We start from the raw sequence: 24619 nt of genomic DNA, 5'->3' as shown, positions 1-24619 counted from the left end.
CTGAATCTGCCCTCAAAAAACCTAGAAAGTCCAAATATGCTGTCCTTCATGGAAAGAAACAGGAAGAATCACATTAATTCTGTTTGGTCGTAACGAGGTTGAGGATTTGAGACGCCAGAACCAGGCAAACTACCAACACTACGATCAAATAAACAACCATTACAAAGTACTAAACCCAACCCAAGTGAAGCATAAGTGTCATAGGCAGCAGAGCGGAACCTTGTGAACAGAGAGCCTTTCTTCAAACAATTGTCAAATTCCCCAAATACCTCAAAAAGATGAAACAAGTTGGTAATGATGGTTTTACTAATACACTTCGTCTTCTTATGGGAATCCTACCTTCTAGCCATCAAAGAACTAAGTATCAAAGCCAAGGATGAATTGCCAAAGGAACACCAGACAGCTGCCGATCTGGTTGTGCTCCTCTCCGTCTCTCATCGCATGATGGGAACACGGAGTTCGGATCCATTGCACACGATGCCAACTCCACCACTTTGCATGGAATGACCCCCACGGGGTGCATAAACTGAGAACCTTGGATCTGGCTGCCGGCAGATTTCATCACTATTGGAAATGCTAGTGATATCAGAGGTGGCTGAGGCGCCTGCAGTCCCTGTCTCTGACTGAAGAACTTCAGACTCCGATAGATTTCTACCCTGTTGTAGAGAAGCAGAGTCCAAGGCCTCGTGGCCATCAGAAGCAACAGACTTGGTCTCCTGAAGCTTCTTTGTGTCGAGGAACCGTCCTCCAGAACCCCGAGCCCTCCTCAGTGCATGAAGATGTCGAGATTCATGAAGATATGGCTGTAAATAATTGTTAATTTAGAAAAGGAAATAAGTTTCAGAAGAAATAAAGGGACAAAGAAGGCAGGCCCGGGGGGTAGCCAAAGTAACAAACCTTGCGTCCTTTGGCAAGCTTATTTTGAGCCTCAAGCTTGGCTCTCGACTGTCTCCGTCTGAGAATTCCACGATATTGTTTTGCATTGACATAGATGGGTTCATCATCTGTAACATCAAGAGGCAATGGGACTCGTGCAGGTACCATCCCAATCATTTGCGGATGAATCTGTTCAAGTTCCAACAATATGCATGTCATATAAAAGATTAGCAGGTGGCATTCTTTGGTAGCAAGGCGCTTCAAATAGTCATTTTCCACATAAAGGTTGGATTTTTTGACAGTGGCAGATTACAATCTTATACCACGAGATTGGCACCATTAGCTTTCTGCTGTCACGAAATTTTGACCCACAACCCTCTCCATTGACCTCATGCCCATGGATGCCATGATTTAGTTCCATCCTGTATTATTATCCCATTCCACCCAATATGCTCTCGGTGCCATACAAAACAGATTGAACTCCAATGATTCTACTGCCCTTGGTACTGGAACCCGCCAAAGAAATTTAATATGGATGTAAATGATCAATTGGATGTTCCACCAACTTCATTTTGCAACTAGACCCACTTGATGGGAATAGATATGTACTGATTCTTATGGTCAAATTAGGTTCAGATTTAAATATGAAACAGAGAAACTCCAGCACTTCCAAGACATCACAACTTGAGTCAAATCTGGAGATAAATTAAGGGGGAAAAAAAAGAAAAAGAAAAATATACTAGTAGACACCCTAGTATTCAAGTTGGCTATGATCTATAACCATTAACAGCATACTCTAGACCAAGTCAACTTTATTTAATTGCCTAAAACACTTCTGAATTGGCAATTCATGTAAAACAATTGTCATTTTCCAAACCATGTAAATAAAACAAACCTGCAACCAAATTATTGCACCCTAATTGTGAAACTAGTACAAATAGCATTGTAGTCTTCAAAAATTAAAGAATAAATGGAAGAGGAAGAGAGAAGAAAGATAGTTTAGGGTTAAAAACATCAACATAATGCTGTCTCATATAGTCACATGGGAGAGCCTTCTTATATTAAAACTATTCAATAATTACAAGGATAACTTTCTTGAGGCTATAGGAAATAAGAAAAGAAATGGTTGGAGCCAGAAGAAATGGTTTCTTCTTCAACCATTTCTTTTCTTATATTAAAACTATTCAATCTGAGATCTTTTTTGAATTTTCTTTCCTTTCTTCTTTTTCTTCTTATAAATATGTTGATTTTCTATACTTTAACATGAAGTTTATACTTTTCTTTTGAAAATTATGGATAATTATTAAGGAAATATGGTTATGGAACCTGGGGAACTACCCTAGGATATATGTCCTGTCACCCAGCCTCGCCTTGGGGCCTTGAAAACTATGGCTGTAGGATGAGGAAAAAAATCGTTCTTGGGTGTTCCAGGCATGTGAATAAAGATCTCAGATTTGATAGCAAATCTCAGATGCTTGGAGCCAGTTCCTACAACCACAATTCACTATTTTAACTTTTAATCATTAAATCAACTCTAAAGTCCAATTATAATGGCTCTATTTTTTGACTCAACATAAGGGTTCAAATCTCCATTTATAGACTCCATTTTAGACATTGTCTCCTAGTTGCATTAAAACTAAGGTAAAGCTATAACCCACAAGAAGACTTGGATATGGAACCTACTAATAATCCCACTAGAACAAAGCAAACTAAAACAACTAATAAAGCCAAGAAATTAAAGAGACTCAAATCCCATCACAAATTGACACCCCACCAATAGCTGTATCTTTGTTAAAACACACCAAACCCCTTGCACAGACATGATATTGCATTCATCTTATGCATTTTCCTCCAACCCAAACTCTGTTGTAAGAATTTCAACACTTTTGAAGACCAAATTAGGTGGAGGGTATATGACTCACTATACTATGCTGATTGCTTTTTCTAAAGAATTTAAACACCTAAGTCTGTAACACTTCTGGGACAGATGTGAGAGTATCATTCACAGGGATTAGTGATGTTGCCTCTCATTTTTCATCGGTAGATGCTACTTAACTGTATATGTTGACCATATGCCTTTAATCCTTGAGGGTTGAAACTCCCCAATAGAACTCTGCAGAGTGTGGGTGTTTAGTCTTGTACATCTCCCTACCCAAAATTTCTCTCTTTCTTAATGTTGTATTCATCTACCTGCTAAAACAGGGCTATATTTTCACAAGTAATCAAAAGCTGCTTTACAGTATATCACCCTCTGCACTCAAAAACAGTACAACAATTAAATACAAAACCCAATCTAGAAAATGAACTTTAAGTCTTTTGAGAGTTAAAGATCAACCCATGAGAAGGCTGCTTGCACAAGCAGAAAGGCAATCCAGGAAACTACTCTCTTACAACAATCTAAGCCCCTATAGGGGGAAACAAGCTCGAAATGAGGTTATATCCATAAATTAGAGAAAGACAAGATATTTGATGGCACTTACAACAGCTTGTGGCCCATAAGCAGCCAAATACCCATTCATATATGGTTCAGCATAAGGGTATGGAATACGAGCCTGAAATATCAATTATGAAGCATTAGACCAGCATCCACAGCTACAACTATCTACCTGAAAAAATGGCATAAACTAACCATTGACTGACTGTAACCAATTTGAGAAGGGAAAACAAAATCAGGAGTCCCCAGAGGCAAAACTGGTTTTGTCTGACTTTCTGCATGCTTTCCATAATTGTCCAATCCTGAAAAAATGTTAGAATGGAAGTCAAATTAGGTATGTGCCACCAGTGAAACATGGGCATCTGGGAAAACCTATAACCTTGAGAAGAAAATCCCATAGTTTTGAAAACAGATGCCCTTCTACAGATGTCAGACCTGTTGGAAAGTTAGACAAAGTGCCAACTTGATGCAGCCAGAAACGAGAATAATGACATGAATAGCCATGTTCAGGTTCAAGACCCCAGAGCTAAAAGGAGAACTTGACGTCTAAGATACATCCATTAAGTAATGTCAAGATATTGAACTTTATATACAGGAAACCTAATGCTCTAGGAACCAGAAACCAAGAAATTACTCGTCCAATTTCAAATAAATAAATAGCAAGAAATGCAAATGCTGGTATCAGAAGAGAATGACAGAAGCCTCTACAGTTTTACTAGACACTAACTTTGCCTTTCAAAATCACACAGTACTTGCAAGTCAAATGTCTTTTCTTTTCTTGATGAGTGATTAGTGAATCAAAATAGGAAGGCAAAAATAGCAGAGACACATAATGTAAATAAAAATGGAAGGTGCCATGAAAAGGCAAGATATACAAAGGCAATAAAAAGTGGGATAAAGCAAGATTTACAATACAAAGTGGCAACTAAATTTTCTGTGGATCTAAGACTACTAGTAGAGAATAAAAATAAGAGTACTTTTATCTGTTGAAGAAAAACAGTCCAATGAATGAAAAAATCTCATGAGACACCAAGAAATGAGAACATGAAATGCAGAGACAGAATAGAATTTAAAAGCAAAAGGAACACCAGTGAATGCCACAAACTAATGGGCCAAAAGTGTCAAGCACATCCTAAAACAACGCATTCTTGATCCATTGCCACAAGGTGCAATAGTTCTTTGTTTTCACTCATAAGATGAAGTAAACATCTCAAAACAAGTTGCTAGATACCATGGACAGCCTGTCTACTGAGGCTTTCAGCAACTGAGTAGGATTCTTCTGGAAGCATCTCCACTTTATGCCATGTAATTAGTAGGATCAAAATGGAATATATAGGGATGGTGACTCATCAAAGGAATTCTTTATAATGAGTAGGGAACTTCAATGTAGCTTCGAAAGAAATGGCAGAAGTAAGACCAGATGCCTCAGAAAGGGGAAAAAAGATTTCCGCTTTGTCCAATTTTATATTAGGTAAATTATAAAAGATGGTCATCCACATCTCACAAACTAGAAGCATACTAGAAAGCATTGCAAAATGTGTATAACTGAACTTCAACCCACTAGAGACATGGTACAACTAGTGTCACCCTTAGTCCATCAATGTCAACAATCATGAGTTAAATAGAAATAATGACAACCATATAAAATTTAACACAAGTAAAACATTGAATTTTTTTTTTATAATTAAAACATTGAAAAATTTTATTTGATTATGAATAATGTATACCAGATTGTGTTGAAATGAATTGCCCATGATGGTTTCCTCCTGCCACAGTTGTCACTTCATGGTGAGATTGTCCGGTTGATTGAGTTGAGGATGATTCCTGGTCCTGTGGTTGAAGACCTAGTGGTTTCATGTTATGACAGTGTTGGGATTGAGTGTCCATCTTCAAGCTCAAACTTTGAGATATAGACGATGCAGATATTTGTGACCCAGCAGAGTTCAACCACGATGGGCAGCTAACGACACAAGGGGACGTTGACCAGACTGAACTTTGATTAGAATCTTTCTTAGCTATGTTTTGCATTATTGTGCCCTCTTCTCAATTTTTTTTTCAGTATATATCAAAATTAAGATATGAAATCTCCTATATCCTCAACAATGTCTTGAACTGCCTAGGAAGTGCCTGCATAAAGAACCCCAATAACCAAGTACGATGAAGCCATCCAGCTAATATCAAAGTTTGATGCAGATCAAAATGACATTGCAATACTGGAACTGAAGCCTAGATATATTTAATTTGATTGCAATATTATCACAAAATACAATGTAGATCCACCATTCAAATTGATATCAAATGTTTCTATTCACTAAATCACTGTCCACATGAACAAGTCACATACTCTCGGTACAAAAATTTGCCCTCCCTTCCAGAAGAAAAGAACTTAAAGAATGGAACAAACCCTTAGTAAGGACCATTGCTAATTTAGAATGGTAACATCAAAAAGCAAATAAATCTTTAAAGAAATTTGATTAATCTTGTGAACTTAATCATGTCAACAACATTGACAACTGCTATCTGCAAGCTACAATGCACAAAAACATAATCACTAAATATTAATATCCATAAACCCCAGATCCTTTGGCATTAGATAACAATAAATGGAAGAACACAGATGGGTAAATCAGTAAAAGATGTTCCTGGAACCACAAATGCCTCCATAACAAGAACAGAGAAAAAACTTTAGGAAGAGGAGCACCTATATAATCCACCCAATCCCAGAACCTACAAAAGGATCAAACCAATACAAAAACAAAGACCTGGGGTTCAGACATCAGACAGACTAACCAACAACCCAACCAAACAAAAGGCCAATAGACCAGTAGAAGATCAAGAAACCCAAGAATCGTTAAATAGAAACAGACAGAGCCAAAATGAGGCTACCTAATCAACAGGAAACTAGCAAACACAGAGAGAAACATGGTAATAAAATGAACACAAACTCCACAACTTCAGGGACTGACCCTGGCAACCCACCCCCACATCATCTAGAAGAACAATTAAAGAATGGTATCTTCATCTAGCCAAAAATGAAAATAAATTTCTTTTCCTTCAGGAAAAAAAAATGGCCACAGAACTATTTACATATTAACATACAGCAAACCAATTTCCTTTCCTCATTTTTGCTTTGAACCAGCATTTTTCTTATGCCCTATTTGCCTGAGCATCTCTTTCACTATTCTCTATTATAGGGAGGCTCACAGGAACTTTCAGCTCCATCACCTTATCCAAAACCAATCACACCCTTATCAACAGCCAAAGAATCATAATGTCATGATGCAGCATGTTGGAGAAGGAATACTGTCTACCATTGCTACAAAATTTAAGATGGAGATTCTTTTTGTAATTAAATTTAAAGTGGAGATTGACAAAATAATAGGGACCGTTACTTGGGTGTAATGGCAAAATCTCTGGCTGGCAAGCATGAAGACAGAGTTTCGAGTCTAAGAGTGGCCACTTTGTGCAAAAAAAATCCAAAATTTAGGACAGTGTCCAGTCTACCCCTCCCAAGTCCCAGGATAGCTGGTACCAATCAATGATTTTAAAGGCATGTGACGCATATGCCTAGAGATGCAACTTCAGGTGAGGCACAATAAAAATGCCCTGAGGCATTGGTGCCTCTGAGGCATACATCTCATGCAACCTAATGTACATTTCATTTAGATAGAAAGAGAGAGAGGAAATGAATGGAAAGGAAAGGATAGGGAAGGGCGCCAACAATTTCTTGGTGCAGCCCAATTTGGTTTCTTGAGCTAGGGGATCATGTCCTTGCTTCTTTCTTGCTCACCTCCGTTTCAACAGAACCCTCTTTCAGCTAATGCTATGCACAACTTCATTCTTCTTAAAGCATGGCATCTTTCATTAAAAATAACTCCTCCTCCTCCTTGAGGAGATTTATGCCTCCTGCTTTCTGAACTACGCCTCACGCCTTTGAATAGTGGAACACCTCATGTCATGCCTCCACAATTTAAAACGTTTACACCAACATTGGGTAATGGCATTTTAGATCAACCGAATAATATATCTATCCGCACCTCCCTCCCTCCCCCCCCCCCCCGGGCAGAAAGAAAAAGGAAGATATGCATAAACAAATATAATGAAACGAGAATCTTTTTTGGTAAATAGTGAGATGAGAAAAGTAGCAGAAAAGAGATACAAATCTAGAAAGTCAACAGAGCTCTGGAAATCTCATGATAATGTTCTTTGGACCTTTTTATTTATGCTATGACATGTTGATTCTTTTTTCCTGTGAGATGATTATGATGATTATAATTTTGATGACTCAAGACATACAACTTACAGTATCACATAAATTAATTTTCTACTATTTTTGTCTGTTTTACACCTTGCATTTATCTTCTCAAAATAATCTTGGAATTTTCAGGGTTGACCAGTCCATAGGTTCATAATCCTAAATTATTCATTTTCCTCCAAGTGGATTAGTATCACTCTAAGAAAAGCTTATGTATATTTTACCTCTGTTTTGTTTTTTTTTTCTTTGATAATTACCTCTGTTTTGTAATTAAACATGTATTTCAATTGAATTCCTACCATTTATCATCTTAACACTTAAAATTTCATACCATCAACATTTCCACTTGTGATTTTCTAACTCCTATTGAGCCATAGGACCCTATAGAAGAAATAATGACAGTATATCCTATCTTACCAGTAGCAATAAAAAAATATCTTACCAGTAATGAGGCAACCTGTGTGCAGTCAATCTTGCTACATCTTTTTTTTTCATAAAAAATGTTTCATAAAAATAAATAAAGTAAAGCTTGAACCAATGTAACTTTAACTGGTATTAGAGCTATCTGGAAGGAAAACGTCACTTCTCAAAAAGGGAAAAAAAAATCTAGGAGAATTCATCTCATTTTGATTTATCCAGCTTACTAATACAAGGTCATCATTTAATACAGAATCAACAGAATGCTAATAAAAGGTGAAATGTGTCATTTTAGTTTTACAGAGAATGAGTACAACTCCGCATTAGATGAAGAAATAATGGTTTTAAATGCGAAAACAAATATGAAATGAGCCCATCTCAAATGTGTCAAAAAGAATACAAATTAATAAGGTAAGGATAAAACGCTAAGAGGCATAGTGATGCCACCTGAAATGAAATAATTTTCTTCTTTTTTTTTTTTTTTTTTTTTGGGGGGGGGCAGTAATCATTTTCTTCTAGCTTTGCAATGCATTAGAAGCTACAAACTTCTAAAATATCATTTCAGAATGCTAATGGAAATCAAAACAAGGTCACTTTAGGATTTCAATAAATGATTCATTTCTATTCGCCATCACCATTAGGGTTTCCCCGCACATTAGGGGAAAAATCCTCCTTTCCACGGTGAACTCTATTTCAGATGACGAATTTATGGGTTGGAATGGTATGAAGGACGAAAATGAAATAACCTCACGCCGCATGGCTTCCAAAACATAACAAAGACGAATCACAAATACGCACAAGTCTTGTCAACTCACCCAACTATTCTGGGTCATTAATAAACCAGTAGCCCATACCACAAATAATACAAACACACTATAAAGAAAATGAAAATTAACCAAGTTCTAGAAGAAATGCACTCGGGCTGTAAGAGGAAATAAAATAGACAGGATATAATTCATTAAAAAGAGTTTCCCCATATGAAAATTCCTTCTCAGGAACGCAAAGCATGCAACAAGACCCACGTCAAAAATCTGCAAGTACAAAGCCAAGAACTAGAACTGTTTTTCCATCTGCATGATTTCAAACTAAAAAAAAAAAAGAAAAAAAAAAAGCATTCCGAAACAACAAATAATAGCAAATAAACCAGAGAAGTGCTTGCATGCTGGTTTCTACAAAAAAAATTATAAGAGATGAAGAACAGAAGTGAAAAGAGAGAGAGAGAGAGAGAGAGAGAGAATGGAAAGAAAACTATATGCACATTTATAGATAAGTCAACAAACAACGAAACCAGAAAGGGAGAGAAGAAAAAGAGAAAAGCGGAGACAGACAGAAAGAAGAAGCCAGAGAAATAAAGAAGAGATGAAGATAAAGAGAGAGAGAGAGAGAGAAAGAAAGAGGGAGATCAGAGAGGACCTTTGGGATTTGGTAAAGTAAGAAGAAGTGCGAAATAGATGATGTTGGGGAGGATCTCGGCATGTCTCCCTTCTTGAAACCTCTTCGCTCTTGGCTTTGCTGCTAAAACTCTGATTTTCACCGAAAACTATGGTCCATTGCTCCTTCCACGCTAAACCCAAAACTCTCGAAACTCTCTCAAATCAGACCATTCAAGCGCACGCTAACTCCCTGCTTCACTTCTTTTTTTTTTTCTCTTTTCTTTCTAAAAAATACCTTTAAATATTATAAATGTACTACTCTTCAGAAGCCAACCACAGTGACCGCACCAAGCCATGCTTGTTCTCTTCTTCCTCTCTCTCTTTCTCTTTCTCTTTCTCTTTCTCTTTCTCTCCTTCTCTCTCCCCTAAAAAGCTCAGCCGCCCTTCCTTTTCTGTTTCTCTCTCCTCCCTTTATGTGCTGTTAATTAATGTTGAACATTTAATAAATAACTAGGGACGACGATTCTTATCTAAGCGCCCAATACTTTCAGTTATTTTCGGAACTGCCACTTTCACAAACCCCAAACTAGTTTCTTTTGCAAGCACAGGTGGTTTCCAAGAATATACAAGGGTAATTTAGTCCCTTTAAAATTTGAGGTCGCTATGCTCACTCCACCATCTACAGTCTTGTTTTGTCGAGACTCTAGAGTCTACGTAGGTTCAAGTAGGTTGCAGACTGCAGTTAAGCGAACTTACGCGTCGGCCCATGAGAGCCCATTTCGTTTAGTATACACTGATAAGGGCATTTTTGTCTCTCTCGCTATCTAGTGGATTAATGTCAATCATTTTCTATTTTAAGGAAAAAAAGTTGTTTATTTATTCATTTTTTCTGAGGTGTGTCGAGACCGTACATCAACGAGTAATCAATGTTTCGTGACGAGTGGTTTCCGTGCAGGTCTGCTACAAAGTAATAGTTATGCGGTGATGCATTGCACTTGATCTCAGCCCTTTATCAATTAGAAAGATAGTTTTCTATAGTTGACCAACCGATATCTGACATCATATTATTATTACTCGATCGTGTGTAATTACTATGTATCCTTATTTTAAAATGTATAAATGAAAATGTCAAAACCTCGTACAGTGTTCACAACTAATATGCTTTATACTATTTATTTATCAATTAGAAAGATGTTTGTTATGGATGTTGAGATTCCGGAATCCGTACCAAATTTACAGCTGAATATATGTTTTATACTAATTTTTATTTACAAATAATAAAGGTAAAAAAATATAAATGAATGAATGTTGCAGTCACTTGTTCGTATATAATTTTTGTAAATATTTTTTAATAATATTTGTTTGAGTAAATTCATTTATTCATATTTTTTAATGAGCCAAATATTAAAGTGACTGTTTTATTCATAATTCTTTACACGAATCGGACGTTAATACTTTATAAACAGGCTCATCCGTAGATGTTAAGACACCCAAATGGGCTCTGAAGCCACCCTACTGTCCTCCCATATTTGGCAAATTCATGCAGTACGAAGCAAGCTGTGGGAAGGAAACGAGTAGAAAAACAGGCAACTATGGTCCAGTTCTAGTCCAATCGAAACAGTCCTAAAAGATTTGTCCTTGTTTCTATTTATTGCCATGCCATTTATAGAACTAGAACAGTGGAATTCAACCCCACTCACCCAGACACTGTTTACATTTAGCTTCGTACGAGTTTTCATCACTTTTACCGGACAAACTCTATAGTTTGGGTTTATTGTCTATAACTCCCTTCATTTTTCATCATTTCTCTTAAATTCGCCTTGACTTTTCAAATCCTCTAGGCTCTAGGGACCCATGCCATTATTGGAATGTAGATGGTTATTGGAAATTTTTCTTGTAACACGCTGCTTGATGGAACCTTCTCACTTGACCGGCCCTTTACCATCCTTCTTCTACTCTAAAGCATAGTTTTCAAATCGGCATTGACTCAGATGATCGAATATTCTGCTTGGGAACCGTTTGAGCAATCGATTCTATTTTATCTTAAATTTGGTCACTGGCCAAAAATCGTTGAATCAGTCAATAATTCGTTGATTTTGGTGATTGAACTGTCAATTTATTCAATGATTTTTTTTCTTTTTATTTTTTGTTAGAACGGGTCATTCATTCAAATCAAACAGTCAAATCGTCAATCCAAAAATCGGTGGCTAAAACGATTCTATTTTCAGATCATTTTTTAAAATCATGCTCTAAAGTTCATTCGTGTTCTTTTAATTCTCAAGTAAATTATATGATAATTTTTTTATTTATAAAAAAAACTATTGTTAGAATAGACCAAATTATGTCAATACATTCTTATCAACCCCAAGATGGAATAATTATTAATCCACTTGGTAAGTGATATTCAAAGAAAGTGATTTTTTGAATGGATTTACATGAACGAGGAAAACATAAGAAAAAAGCGGCCCATTGACCGACCTTCTCCCCTTTAGAATCCAAAAAAATGAAAAGGGCCTAAAAACCTAGCCAAAGATGCAATGCCACCACCAACTAAGAAATACCGCTATTATAGTTAGCTGGAACAACAAATACAATACTAAACATAGAGTCATTCGAGTATTAAACAATAAATCCCCTAAGGAGACACCATTATCCGTTGTATAACTTTTTCTCTTGTATTTGTTTCTATTTTTATTGAAGAGATAGATCATCTAAGTAGCAAAGAGAGTTTTAGAGAGAGATAGGGCATCCACCAAAGCTCTAAACATGAAAGAGCAACAAGAAAAATTGGGTTTCCTTCTTAGGGCTCTTTATAAAGCAAACAATCCAAAGATAGTTATGTCATCCCTAACAACATGGTTTTTTGTTCCTTTCTCGTACCCAATGTTCATTTTCTTTCCAAATTTAGCTTTTTAGCTAATTTTTCTGGCATTAATATTTGAGAAAATTATAGTTAGATTCAGCTCAACATTTAAAACAACAATGAAGGTTGGTTCAGAAACCAATAAAACTTTGACAATCTGGTGTATATTTCAATTACAAAAACCCTTGCCATGTCATTGGAGGCTTATGTGGCTGTTGTCAACATGGGATTCTTAATACATATTGGGCACAACATGGATTATTTGAAAAAAAAAGGGTTTTCACTTGCTCTCCCACTCCCTCTATCTCTCAATCTCCTTCCCACTCTCTCACTCTCATAGTTGTCTCTCCCTACTTAACGATTGTGTGATTTGAGAAAAGAGTTTTACATTATCTGAATCAATCTCTCTCGTTCTCTCCCTCTCTATCAATCTACCATTCTCCCTCATTATGTTTCTCGTTTAATCTCTCATTCTTCCTCATTTACTCTCTTGGTCGATCTCTCATTCTCCCTCATACTCTCTCTTGGTCGATCTCTCCTTCTCCCTCATACCCTCTCTCTCGGTCAATCTCTCATTCTCCCTTAATCTCTATTGTTCTCTCTCATTTTCTTTCCTGCTCCCTCTCTCGTTCTTTTTTTCTTATTATTTTTCCTTACACACTTATGCGGCATTAATTAGACCATATCAAAGAACATAAGACCAACTTGGTACGTTCTAACTCCCTTAGCCCAATTTGATAAAAAATCACAATAAATTCTTGGCCATGAAATTTACACAAACTTTATAAAAATTGATAACTTGATTATACAAGTTGTTGGTCTCTTAACTAACTTATAACTTGTATGATTTGATTAATACCATATAAGTTTCTGTGAAAAAAAAAAAAACTAGGGAAGGAGCGGGAGAAAGACTAGGGAGAATGAGAGATCTAGTGAGAGATCTTTGGTTTTTTCAGTTTTTTATATTTATAATATATAGTATATAAAAATGTATAATATAAATAATAAATGATATATAATATATTATGAATATTAATATTATAAAAATATATAATACATATATATTTATATATAATATAGAAGATATATGACATAATTAAAAAATATATAAATTATACATAAAATATATATACCATTTGGTTCGATTAACCATCATTTTTTTATAAGATAACCAAAAACCTAACTGATCCTTTAATTTTTCAAAAATATCAAACCGAAATTGAACCAATCGATTCAATTAACCGCATTTTCCAATTCGATTCGGTTTTTAAGTTTTTCATCGACACCCCTACCTCTTAGTGTTACTTTCATCATTGATTTGTTATTTATTTTTTTTTTCAATTTTAGTTTCATCTAAATCTCAAGATCATTTGTTTCTAAAACTAATAATATACTTATCTAGCAAAAAATAAAACTAATAAGATACTCTATATATTTTATTCGTGGAATTTGAGAAGGGAGCTTTTGTCGGCTCGCCGGTCGGTGAGGGAACACAATGCCACGTCAAATGATAGCATTGCAGTGAGGACGAAGGTTAGAGAGATGAAGAAGAGAGAGAACCGTTGACCGGAGGAGGCTACACTCACAAATGACAAATCAAATCGAGACACTTGGACTAGGCTACGGCAACCAACCCCAACTGCTCTTTCTTGAATCTTCTTATTTCTTTAGATGATGGCGTATTGTATGATCTCATCAACGACAGGGGACCACCGCTTTGGAGTTGGGACACCAGCTCCGGAATAAAGCAACCTAGCGGAGGGATGGCAGAGTATTCGCAGTTCAAGGTGGATGGGAATGCATATTTTGATATTTGAGTATTCTGGGTGGTCCTGGCCCAGGACTCCGGCCCGGTCACAACTAGTTAGTCCCGTCATTCACTCGTTCTCCATCCGAATTGATGGGGGCGTGGATCGCCCTAGTTGAACCGCCACGTAGTTGACGACGTGGACTTACACTTGGCTGGGCAATGCAGTATGGCTGACATGATGTGCTATCATTCGCCACATGCACTACAGACAAGGAGGGACACATGCTGAACATTAGGGGTGAGCATGAATCAGTTCAGTTTGGTTCGATTTTATGATAAAATCTCGGATTTTCCTTCTAGGGGTCGGTTCCAGGTTTTTAGAACAGGAACCTATCCTATGAAGGTTGGTTTCAGGGTCAGTTCTGCCTTAGTGGTTTTGGAGTCAGTTCCAAGGTACCCGTGGAACATGTTTATTGATTAAATTGAATAACTTAATATCTGGATTATCATTATATGGTTAAAAACTAATAATAAACAATGCAAATAGAGTGTAAATCCCGGATCAATATAAATTTGCACTCTAGTTCACTTTTGCTTGTGTTTGCCAACACTATATTTATGCATTGACAAATGATAGAAGACACATTTTCCAATGCATATTTATATTGACAATAAGATATAAAAGTATATCAATAAAAAAGAAGTAAATTTGCATTCAATTGGGCTTTTGATAAAAAAAAAAGCATATGCTTTATTGGAATTCATGTTTGCATCCATTAAAATTAAAAACCTGTTTGGTAAGAAGGTAAAATTGTTGGTGCAAAACTAATCCAACTTTGCAATTTATATCGACCGTTTTACATTCTAGGTATTTGCATTCACACTTATTTGCATTATTTCAATTATTAAAATGAAAACAAATGATCAAACAATTTAAGTAACTGAATGGTTATGTGAGACCATGGCCTTTGTAACCATGAGTTTTTGTGTTGAAATCTCCACACCCCAAAAATATTTTAGGGTTTATTTCAAGACAAGTTCGATTACATGACAGATTCCACCAAGGTCGGTTCATTGAATCGGTCCAAGTAGAATAAATCCCTAAACCCTAGAACTAGCCTGAGTGGGGCTTGGACCCTACCATGTAACAAATTGAATAAGATCCATTGAAGGCCGATTCAAGATCAATTCCATTCGATTCTAGATAGAACCTATACATTTACTCACCCCCTCTGAACATCACCCAAACACCAATTTCCCCTTTTGTTCCATTTCTCGCGTAAAAGGTTGAGTAACAACTCAACAGCTTTGGGGACACGACACATGTCCCTCAAAGCAAGGAGCAAAATGAAACTTCTCATTGGTATTTAAGAGCAGTCAGTCCAATATACATCTCTCTTTCTCTTTCCAAGCTTCGGTGTTCTAGATTTCTTGCTCTCTAGCCCTCTACTTCGTTCAATTATAATTGATTTGTCTAAACGGTTAGACCTGACCAACTTATCTTTTCCCTTTATTGAGCATCGGAGTGGTTCTCCTTAGAGAACTACCTTAGGGCATTTGACCTTTTACGCTCATATATCATCAGATTTGAGTCCAGATTTAGTGGATCCTTAGGTTCATAGGGTGCATGAACCCTTCAATAGGAGGCATGCACATCGATTCCTTTGAACCAACCTTGACATAATGGGCGTTTAACGTTAACTTCTATCCGTTGGTTGAACCAACCAGACATTAAAAGATATAAAATGGAAAACTTTGTTCTGAACGATTTGAACTCTCCCTCCCGTTCTCCCATATCCGAGCCTAACACTGGCCAGTGAGAACACCAACGATTTTCCAATGCTTCTGAAGCCAAGGGTACCTTGAACTCGAACCTCAAACCTATCGAAGCTAGCGGTATCCTGGTCAAACTCAACCTATCAAAAGAAATTCGAAAAACAGAGCAGGAGTAATACAAATGCCATGAGCAATGCACTCCTAATCGGTCCTCTCTCCATGGTTTATTTATCAGAACTTTACCCCTCACTACTGCTTAATTTGTCAACATTCAAATGCCATGAGCAATACACTCCTAATCGGTCCTCTCTCCATGCTTTCTTTATCATAACTTTACCCAAACTACTGCTTAATTTGTCAACATTAACAAATGCCATGGGAAATAATAAAATGATTATTTCCTGGTTGGTAAGTAACAAATGGAATTGAATTTGTTTTCCAAATCCTGAAATTAATACATTCATTCCCTTTCACCCATTAAACAATGATTCGTGACTTTTTTCAAGGCACCGCCAGCCAAAAACTTTGTACTTGCAACAAATGCATTCGCCAACTTCAGAAGCATTGAAAGAAATTAGTAATAAGTGATGTTGCAAAGATGAAGATGAAGAAGAAGAAGAAGACAAAAGGAACCAACCGCCAGTTTATTGTTTCCGTCAATTGATTCCACACCATCAGATGTCACTTGCACATCAAAATCGTCGGTGCCCTGCTCACTGATTAGGGCTAGGGCTCAAATGAGAGGTTTTTCTTTTTTCAAAAAAATGGGAGGAAAGTTCGACTGAAATTCTAAATTTTAAAATGAGATATTTTATTTTTTATTTTTTGTCTTTGACGGATAGAAATTAACGGCAAACACCCATTATGTTGAGATTAATTCAAAAGAATCGATATGCACATCTCCTGTTGGAGGGTTCACATGCCTCATGAACCTAGGGATCCACTTAATCCGGATTCGTTCTATTCATTCAATTCATCACCATACTTTATTTGTTGTTCATCCACCTCAACTCAGACATTTCCCTAAATTGTCATTGAGAGATATTCTCAATACACAGTTATTGCCTCTTATGTTTCCTTATCCCGAAAAAATTCATAACCAATCAGGTGGCAGGTGGGCATTCATGATCGAAATTCATAGCAGATTTTGCCTTATCAAAGTTCTTCACATTATCCGATATCATATTTTTTTAAACATTATAAATATTTATTTTTTATTTTTTATTTTTTGCCTTAGTTATATGAATCGACAAAGGAAGATTTTAATATGAATCTATTTTTAATAAAAAATATTTTTAACGAACGGATGCTGATTTCCACATACTGAGTTTCATTTTTTTTTTCATTTAACTTAGATTGTGATGTAACTGTTTCTGGTCACGTATCAATTTTTGTGATGTATCAATTTTTTTGGCTAAGTACCTCGCCATTTGACCTGCTCCCAGGTGGCCTATGACTCAGAGGATGATGGAGTTCCCTGGTGGCGAACTGCCTGGTGATAAGCTACTTGGTGGAGAACTCCTTGGTGGTGAGTTACTTGGTGACGAGCTCTCTGGTGGAGAACTACTTGGTGACGAGCTCCCTGGTGGAGAACTGCCTGGTGACGAGCTCCTTGGTGGCGAACTCCCTGGTGGTGAGCTACTTGGTGACGAGCTCCCTGGTGGAGAACTACTTGATGACGAGCTCCCTGGTGGAGAACTACATGGTGACGAGCTCCCTGGTGGAGAACTGCCTGGTAACGAGCTCCTTGGTGGCGAACTCCCTGGTAACGAGCTACTTGGTGACGAGCTCCTTGGTGGAGAACTACTTGGTGACGAGCTCCCTGGTGGAGAACTGCCTGGTGATGAGCTCCCTGGTGGAGAGCTACTTGGTGACGAGCTCCCTGGTGGAGAACTGCCTGGTGACGAGCTCCCTAGTGGAGAGCTACTTGGTGACGAGCTCCATGATGGAGAACTACTTGGTGATGAGCTCCCTGGTGGAGAACTATTTGGTGACGAGCTCCCTGTTTGAGAATTGCCTGGTGACGATCTCCCTGGTGACGATCTCCCTGGTGGAGAACTACTTGGTGACAAGCTCCCTGTTTGAGAACTGCCTGGTGACGAGCTCCCTGGTGGAGAGCTACTTGGTGACGAGCTCCCTGGTGGAGAACTACCTGGTGACGAGCTCCCTAGTGGAGAGCTGCCTGGTGATGAGCTCCGTGGTGGAGAACTACTTGGTGACGAGCTCCCTGGTGGAGAACTGCCTGGTGACGAGCTCCCTGATGGAGAACTACCTGGTAACGAGCTCCTTGGTGCGAACTCCCTGGTGGTGAGCTACTTGGTGATGAGCTCCTTGGTGGAGAACTACTTGGTGACGAGCTCCCTGGTGGAGAACTGCCTGGTGACGAGCTCCCTGGTGGAGAGCTACTTGGTGACGAGCTCCCTGGTGGAGAACTGCCTGGTGACGAGCTCCCTGGTGGAGAGCTACTTGGTGACGAGCTCCCTGGTGGAGAACTACTTGGTGACGAGCTCCCTGGTGGAGAACTACTTGGTGACGAGCTCCCTGTTTGAGAACTGCCTGGTGACAATCTCCCTGGTGGAGAACTACTTGGTGACGAGCTCCCTGTTTGAGAACTGCCTAGTGACGAGCTCCCTGGTGGAGAGCTACTTGGTGACGAGCTCCCTGGTGGAGAACTACCTGGTGACGAGCTCCCTAGTGGAGAGCTGCCTGGTGATGAGCTCCCTGGTGGAGAGCTGCCAAGTGACGAGCTCCCTGGTGGAGAGCTGCCTAGTGACGAGCTCCCTGGTGGAGAGCTACTTGGTGACAAGCTCCCTGGTGAACTACTTGGTGACAAGCTCCCTGGTGAACTACTTGGTGACGAGCTCCCTGGTGGAGAACTGCCTGGTGATGAGCTCCCTGGTGGAGAGCTACTTGGTGACAAGCTCCCTGGTGGAGAACTGCCTAGTAACGAGCTCCCTGGTGGAGAACTGCCTGGTGATGAGCTCCCTGGTGGAGAGCTACTTGGTGACAAGCTCCCTGGTGGAGAACTGCCTAGTAACGAGCTCCCTGGTGGAGAACTGCCTGGTGACGAGCTCCCTAGTGAAGAGCTACTTGGTGATGAGCTCCCTGGTGGAGAACTGGCTGGTGACGAGCTCCCTGGTGGAGAACTGGCTGGTGACGATCTCCCTGGTGGAGAACTGCCTAGTGACGAGCTCTCTGGTGGAGAACTGCCTGGTGACGAGCTCCCTGGTGGAGAACTACTTGGTGACGAGCTCCCTAGTGGAGAATTACTTGGTGACGAGCTCCCTGTTTGAAAACTGCCTAGTGACGAGCTCCCTGGTGGAGAGCTACTTGGTGACGAGCTCCTTGGTGGAGAACTGCCTGGTGACAAGCTCCCTGGTGGAGAACTGCCTGGTGACGAGCTCCTTGGTGGAGAACTGCCTGGTGACGAGCTCCCTGGTGGAGAACTACTTGGTGACGAGCTCCCTGGTGGAGAACTACTTGGTGACGAGCTCCCTGTTTGAGAACTGCCTGGTGACAAGCTCCCTGGTGGAGAGCTACTTGGTGACGAGCTCCCTGGTGGAGAGCTACTTGGTGACGAGCTCCCTGGTGGAGAGCTGCCTGGTAACGAGCTCTCTGGTGGAGACCTACTTGGTGACGAGCTCCCTGGTGGAGAGCTGCCTGGTAACGAGCTCTCTGGTGGAGAGCTACTTGGTGACGAGCTCCCTGGTGGAGAACTAGGTGACGAGCTCCCTGGTGGAGAACTGCCTGGTGACGAGCTCCCTAGTGGAGAACTGTCTGGTGACGAGCTCCCTGGTGGAGAGCTACTTGGTGACGAGCTCCCTGGTGGAGAACTGCTTGGGTGGACTCGTCATTTGACCTGCTCCTAGGCGGCCTGTAACTCAGAGGGTGGTGGAGCTCCCTGGTGTAGCGCAACTCGACTGCCCTCTGCATGAGGTGATCTCCTCTCCTTTGTAGGCGGAGGGAGCTGAGGGACCTGCGAGAACTCCATCATTTCTTCCTCTTTGTAGGCGGCGGGAGCTGAGGAACCTGCGAGAACTGAATCAGAGGACCCAGGGGTGTTTACCCAGCGGGGACTCTCCGATGCCTAAGTTAGCATTCTGATTGTAGAGAGCTTGGAGAGAAATGAGAGAGCTAGAGAGTTGGGATTACCTCCATTTTTCCATCCCCTCTCCCATTGGCTTTGGGGGTCGGAGTCCTTATATAGTGGTGCCCAGTCACATCAGGCGTAACCGCCACTGCCCAAGCCATTACTGCCAGGACTGAGGTGACAGGTGCAGGCTGCTGCTGTAGGGTACAGACTCGTCAGGCATGCCATGCTTTTCAGAGACCGCAGACACGACGCCGCCTGGCAAGAGATGTGGGCGTTGCCACCAGATCTGTCAGGTACGGTTGTCAGGTAGGAGATCTTCCTGCGATACGCCAAACTACTCTTCTGTACCGAGCTACCCTACAAGTGGCGAGCTACCCGAGGGAGCTATGCTGAGCTGCTTGTGGCGAGCACTGCCAAGCTGCTTGTCGCGAGCACTACCGAGCTGCCTGGCTCCTTGGTGGCGAGCTCCTTGGAGCTGCCTAGTTCCTTGGCGAGCTCTTTGGTGAGCTACCGAGCTCCTTGGCGAGCTCCTTGGTGAGCTACCGAGCTCGTGGGGTATGCATGTCGTTATCGGTGGGTGTCTTATGGGTTGCCAAGTCAGCCAGGTCGGGTCGGTCGGATCATGTGCCAGCCTAATCCAGGTCAGCTAGGTCGCGCAAGCCGCGTGCAGGCCGCGCCAGGCCGGTGCCCAGGTGGGACACCAACTTGGTAAGTTGTTGCATGGGTGTCGCCTAGTTGTCACGAGGTGCCACATGTCGCAATTTCACTAGAGGGCCAAATCTGCCCTCATCATTTGCCACCAAGTAGCTCTCCACCAGGAAGCTCGTCACCAGGCAGTTCTCCACCAGGGAGCTCGTCACCAGGGAGCTCGTCACTAGGCAGTTCTCCACCAGGGAGCTCGTCACCAAGTCGTTCTCCACTAGGGAGCTCGTCACCAAGTAGCTCTCCACTAGGGAGCTCGTCACCAAGTAGCTCTCCACCAGGGAGCTCGTCACCACGCAGTTCTCAAACAGGGAGCTCGTCACCAAATAGCTCTCCACCAGGGAGCTCGTCACCAGGCAGTTCTCCACCAGGGAGCTCGTCACCAGGCAGTTCTCCACCGGGGAGCTCGTCACTAGGCAGTTCTCCACCAGGGAGCTCATCACCAAGTAGCTCTCCACCAGGAAGCTCGTCACCAGGCAGTTCTCCACCAGGGAACTCGTCACCAGGCAGTTCTCCACCAGGGAGCTCGTCACCAAGTAGGTCTCCACCAGGGAGCTCATCACTAGGCAGTTCTCCACTAGGGAGCTCGTCACCAAGTAGCTCTCCACCAGGGAGCTCATCACCAGGCAGTTCTCCACCAGGGAGCTCGTCACCAAGTAGCTCTCCACCAGGCAGTGGGGACTCCGGTTTTGAGACCCGAGGTGCTGACCTCGCGGGCGAGGTTCCTGATCCGCCTGCGAGCCGCGAGGCGGGGATGACTTTTCTTTCTCTCCGGCCTGGGGACGAGGCCTGGCTGTTTGGGGGATTCTGGGGCCTGGAGGCCTTTCCTTGGTGAAGGCGCCCATCCTGCGAAGAGGCCTTTACTGGCTTCGGGGCAGGGTGGCGAGGTGGAAGCAATGGTTGGTTCGGTGTCAGTTGGGGAAACTGCTGCTGATAGTGGTATTGGGAGAGGTTGTGCAACACTTGGTGTTGGTGAAGCTGGTGTTGCTGGAACTGCTGCATCTGGGCTTGCATTGCCCGCATGCATTGCATTAAGTCGTCCAACCGATTTTGGCTAGCTGCCAGGGGACTGCGGTCGGTTCAGTGAAGGTAGTCTCGATGGGAAGAGGGAAGGAGATGTTTGCGGAGGGCAGGCTTACAGGTGCCACTGTTTGTGGCGTAGTCAGGTTGGGGATTCCATCCACCGTGAGGGGGATGGCGAACTGCCCAACACACACTACGGGGACTTGGAGCTGTTCCCCGGTGGTGTTTGTCTCTGTGCCGCGTCCGGCGTTGCTGGATGAGGCCATAAGTAATGAGTTTTTCAGAGAAGAAGGAAAGGGTATGAAAGTTTTGGAGGGAGGCTTTTTGAAGCGTAATTCCCACAGACGGCGCCAATTGATGATGCACAATCTGGCCGGTCTTAGCTGTTGATGATCTTGCCTCTGAAATGAGTAACAGGGACCTGAAACGGGAGGAGAAGAGAAGCTCCGGGGAGAACCCGGCGTAAGGGCTCCGAAGCTCAAGTTAGAATCCTTCAAAGGCAAGAATAACCAGATAGCGCGAAAGTTAGCATACCTCATCCCTAGGGGGGTAGAAGCCTTTTATAACCACCTCGCGCACTCACTTCCAGGCCTCCGTCAGGTCGGGCATGATTACTTCTGAACTCCTGCCAGTTCGGGTGTCATTTCCTCTGGTCGGACAGAACCGCCACTGTTCCTTTTGTCGGAGCCGTCTCTGCGGCTAGTGACGACGGTTGCAGGTGGCGGTGGCAGGAAGCCGTTTGAAATGCGGCTGTCAGGCGTCAGATCCGAAATCAGTCAGGTATGCCGCCCTTGGATAAAGACGTCCTTGGTATCGGGTACGTCTGGCCGGCCTGGTGCTTTGGAAGTAAAGTGTTGGAGTGGCGAGCGAGGTGCCTTGAGTTCGGTTTGGAGTGTTCCGAGCTGCTATGGGTCAGCTCGGGTCAGCTTTGTGAGGCTTGGGGCCCAGTACAGTTCGTGCTCCTCGTAGGGAGCTCGGGTTCTCAGGAGGGAGCTCCCTCTTATCAGGGAGCTCGGGCTCCTAGTAGGGAGCTCGGATTTAGGAAGCTCAGGTTTTAGGGAGCTTGGACCTTTAATAGGGAGCTTGCTCTTATTAGGGAGCTCGGGGTTCTAGTAGGGAGCTCGGATTTAGGAAGCTCAGGTTCTTTAGGGAGCTCGGGCTCCTAGTACCGAGCTAGGACTTAGGGAGCTCGGGTTTTAGGGAGCTTGGACCTTTAACAGGGAGTTCGCTCTTAACAAGGAGCTCGGACTAAGTACAGCGGTCTGGAGTTCGGGCTCGGTAGTGAGTTTGGACTTGCTTCCGATGTTCGCTTTGGGTGCTCTACTATCCCGAGCTACTTGCCTTTGCCACGTGTCGGGCGATCGCGAGGTCGGGCCAAATTTCCCTTCATCAATTGCCCTCCACTCCCTGTGACAACGGTTCCGTCTTGGCGCGGGGAGTTTGCAAGGTAGTGGGAGGGTTTTGGTCCGTGCTGAGCGCGCTTGCTCTAATTTGACTTTCAAAAAAAAAAGGGGGGGGGCGCGTTCGGTAGTTGTGACGGCAGTTGTTCGGGAGTTGCGCTGCAGACGCTTTTATTGCGAGGGGACGTGCGCTGTTACCCCGTCAGTTTCGGGAAGACGCGTGCCGACACCTGTCCTCTGACAAGACGTGCGCGACGTTTCGTCAGGCTCTGAAAGACGTGCGCTGATTGGTCTTGGAAGATGTGCGGCTTAGCGCGGCTGTGGGCCGTTGGATTGGCTTCGATGTGGGCCGTCGCTTTCTGTACGCTGTGGATATAAATAGTGCGCGGGGGGGGGGGGGGGGGGGCGTCCTTGCTATTGTTGTATATCTTGAGCTCGCGCCTTAAGTTTCGGCTCGCGTCCAGGCTTTTCAGCTCGCGTCCCAGGGCTTCTTGCTTGTTCGAGTTCTCGCGGTCTGCTTCAGTCTTCTCCCCGGGTGAGTGTTCTTTGGAATCCCGTTCCGTTCCACGATGTCTGGTTTGGAGGGTTCAGACTGTTCAAGCGGGTCTGATGTGGGTTCTACGAACCAGTTTGCGTCCCACAGTAGTTCAAGTGAGCCCAATGTAGGTCCTGAGGAAGGGGTCGGGCCTACCACCCGAGGTGCTTCGGGTAGGTCGGCATCCACCTCCCGCCGTGGCCGGGTTGTAGATCAGTTCGGCCCTTCGACTATGACGCTTGAGGAACTTCAAATCCTCGTAGACTACTATAATTTGCCCAGTGAGTACGGTTATTTTATCCCTACGGGGAGCTTTCCTTGGGAACACGGTCCTGATGAGATGGTGATTTTCCGGGAACAGCTCGCCGCGGGACTGCGACTGCCCTTCCACCCTCTTCTTGTCGAGGTCCTAAACCACTTTGGTGTGACGGTTGGCCAGCTTCACCCGAACTCTATTAGGAACTTAGTGGGAACGATCTCTTTATTTTGCGACGAGAACTTCCCTCTGAATCTGGAGATTTTTTCTTCTATCTTAATGTTGAAAAAGCAAGTGGGTCCTCTTCCTGGGTGTAGGCGGGCATACTACCTGTCCCCTCGCCCGGGCTTCAAGCTCTTACACGGACTCCCCAATAAGGTCCCGGCGTGGAAGCGGGACTATTTCGGGGTGCGAAGTGCGATGGGGTGGCCGTTTCAGACCGGCTGGGGGGTGGCCGCTCCTGATTCCGGCATCACACTTGATGAGGAGACGGCGAAGGGCCTCCGGCAATGGGCGCGGCTTGGGCTGGATTGCCAATGGAATCTGACGGAGGCCAAGCTTATTGCTGCGGGCCTGAGTTCGGGTAGGTTCTTTCCCTAGTGATCTTGTCTTGCTCTTCGCTTACGTCTTACTGATGCCGAACTCCTTTTCGCAGGTACAATGGATTCTCGAGGGTCCCGAGGTGCGCACTTGTTCGAGGGGATGAAGAGGAGAAAGCGGGTGGCCAAGCGAGCTCGCGCCGAACCATCCCGAGCTGCGGAGCCCGAGGTGCCGGATTATCCGGCAGAGGAGCTCGAGATGGTTCCTCCTATGCAGGGGCTCCTTATGCTGAAACCACACACACGGGGGCTCCCGCCTATTCCGAG

At 42.7% G+C, this 24619-nt stretch overlaps 1 protein-coding gene across 1 annotated transcript; it reads right to left on the bottom strand.

Moving 5' to 3' along the window:
• Positions 1 to 51: 51 nt before the first annotated feature.
• On the bottom strand, positions 52 to 9830 carry LOC104600617 (nuclear transcription factor Y subunit A-3-like). The gene is made up of 6 exons (XM_010263673.3): positions 9396 to 9830; positions 5038 to 5437; positions 3506 to 3612; positions 3357 to 3428; positions 898 to 1065; positions 52 to 803 (listed from the first exon to the last, which is right to left on the bottom strand). The coding sequence occupies exons 2-6, from the start codon at positions 5336 to 5338 to the stop codon at positions 435 to 437; spliced, it is 1017 nt and encodes a 338-aa protein (XP_010261975.1). The 5' UTR covers positions 5339 to 5437; positions 9396 to 9830; the 3' UTR covers positions 52 to 434.
• Positions 9831 to 24619: the final 14789 nt, after the last annotated feature.

This window comes from Nelumbo nucifera, chromosome 8 (assembly GCF_055504915.1).
Source record: "Nelumbo nucifera cultivar China Antique chromosome 8, China Antique-T2T, whole genome shotgun sequence".
Classification (NCBI taxonomy): domain Eukaryota; kingdom Viridiplantae; phylum Streptophyta; class Magnoliopsida; order Proteales; family Nelumbonaceae; genus Nelumbo; species Nelumbo nucifera.
This window is presented reverse-complemented; position numbering and strand designations above follow the sequence as displayed.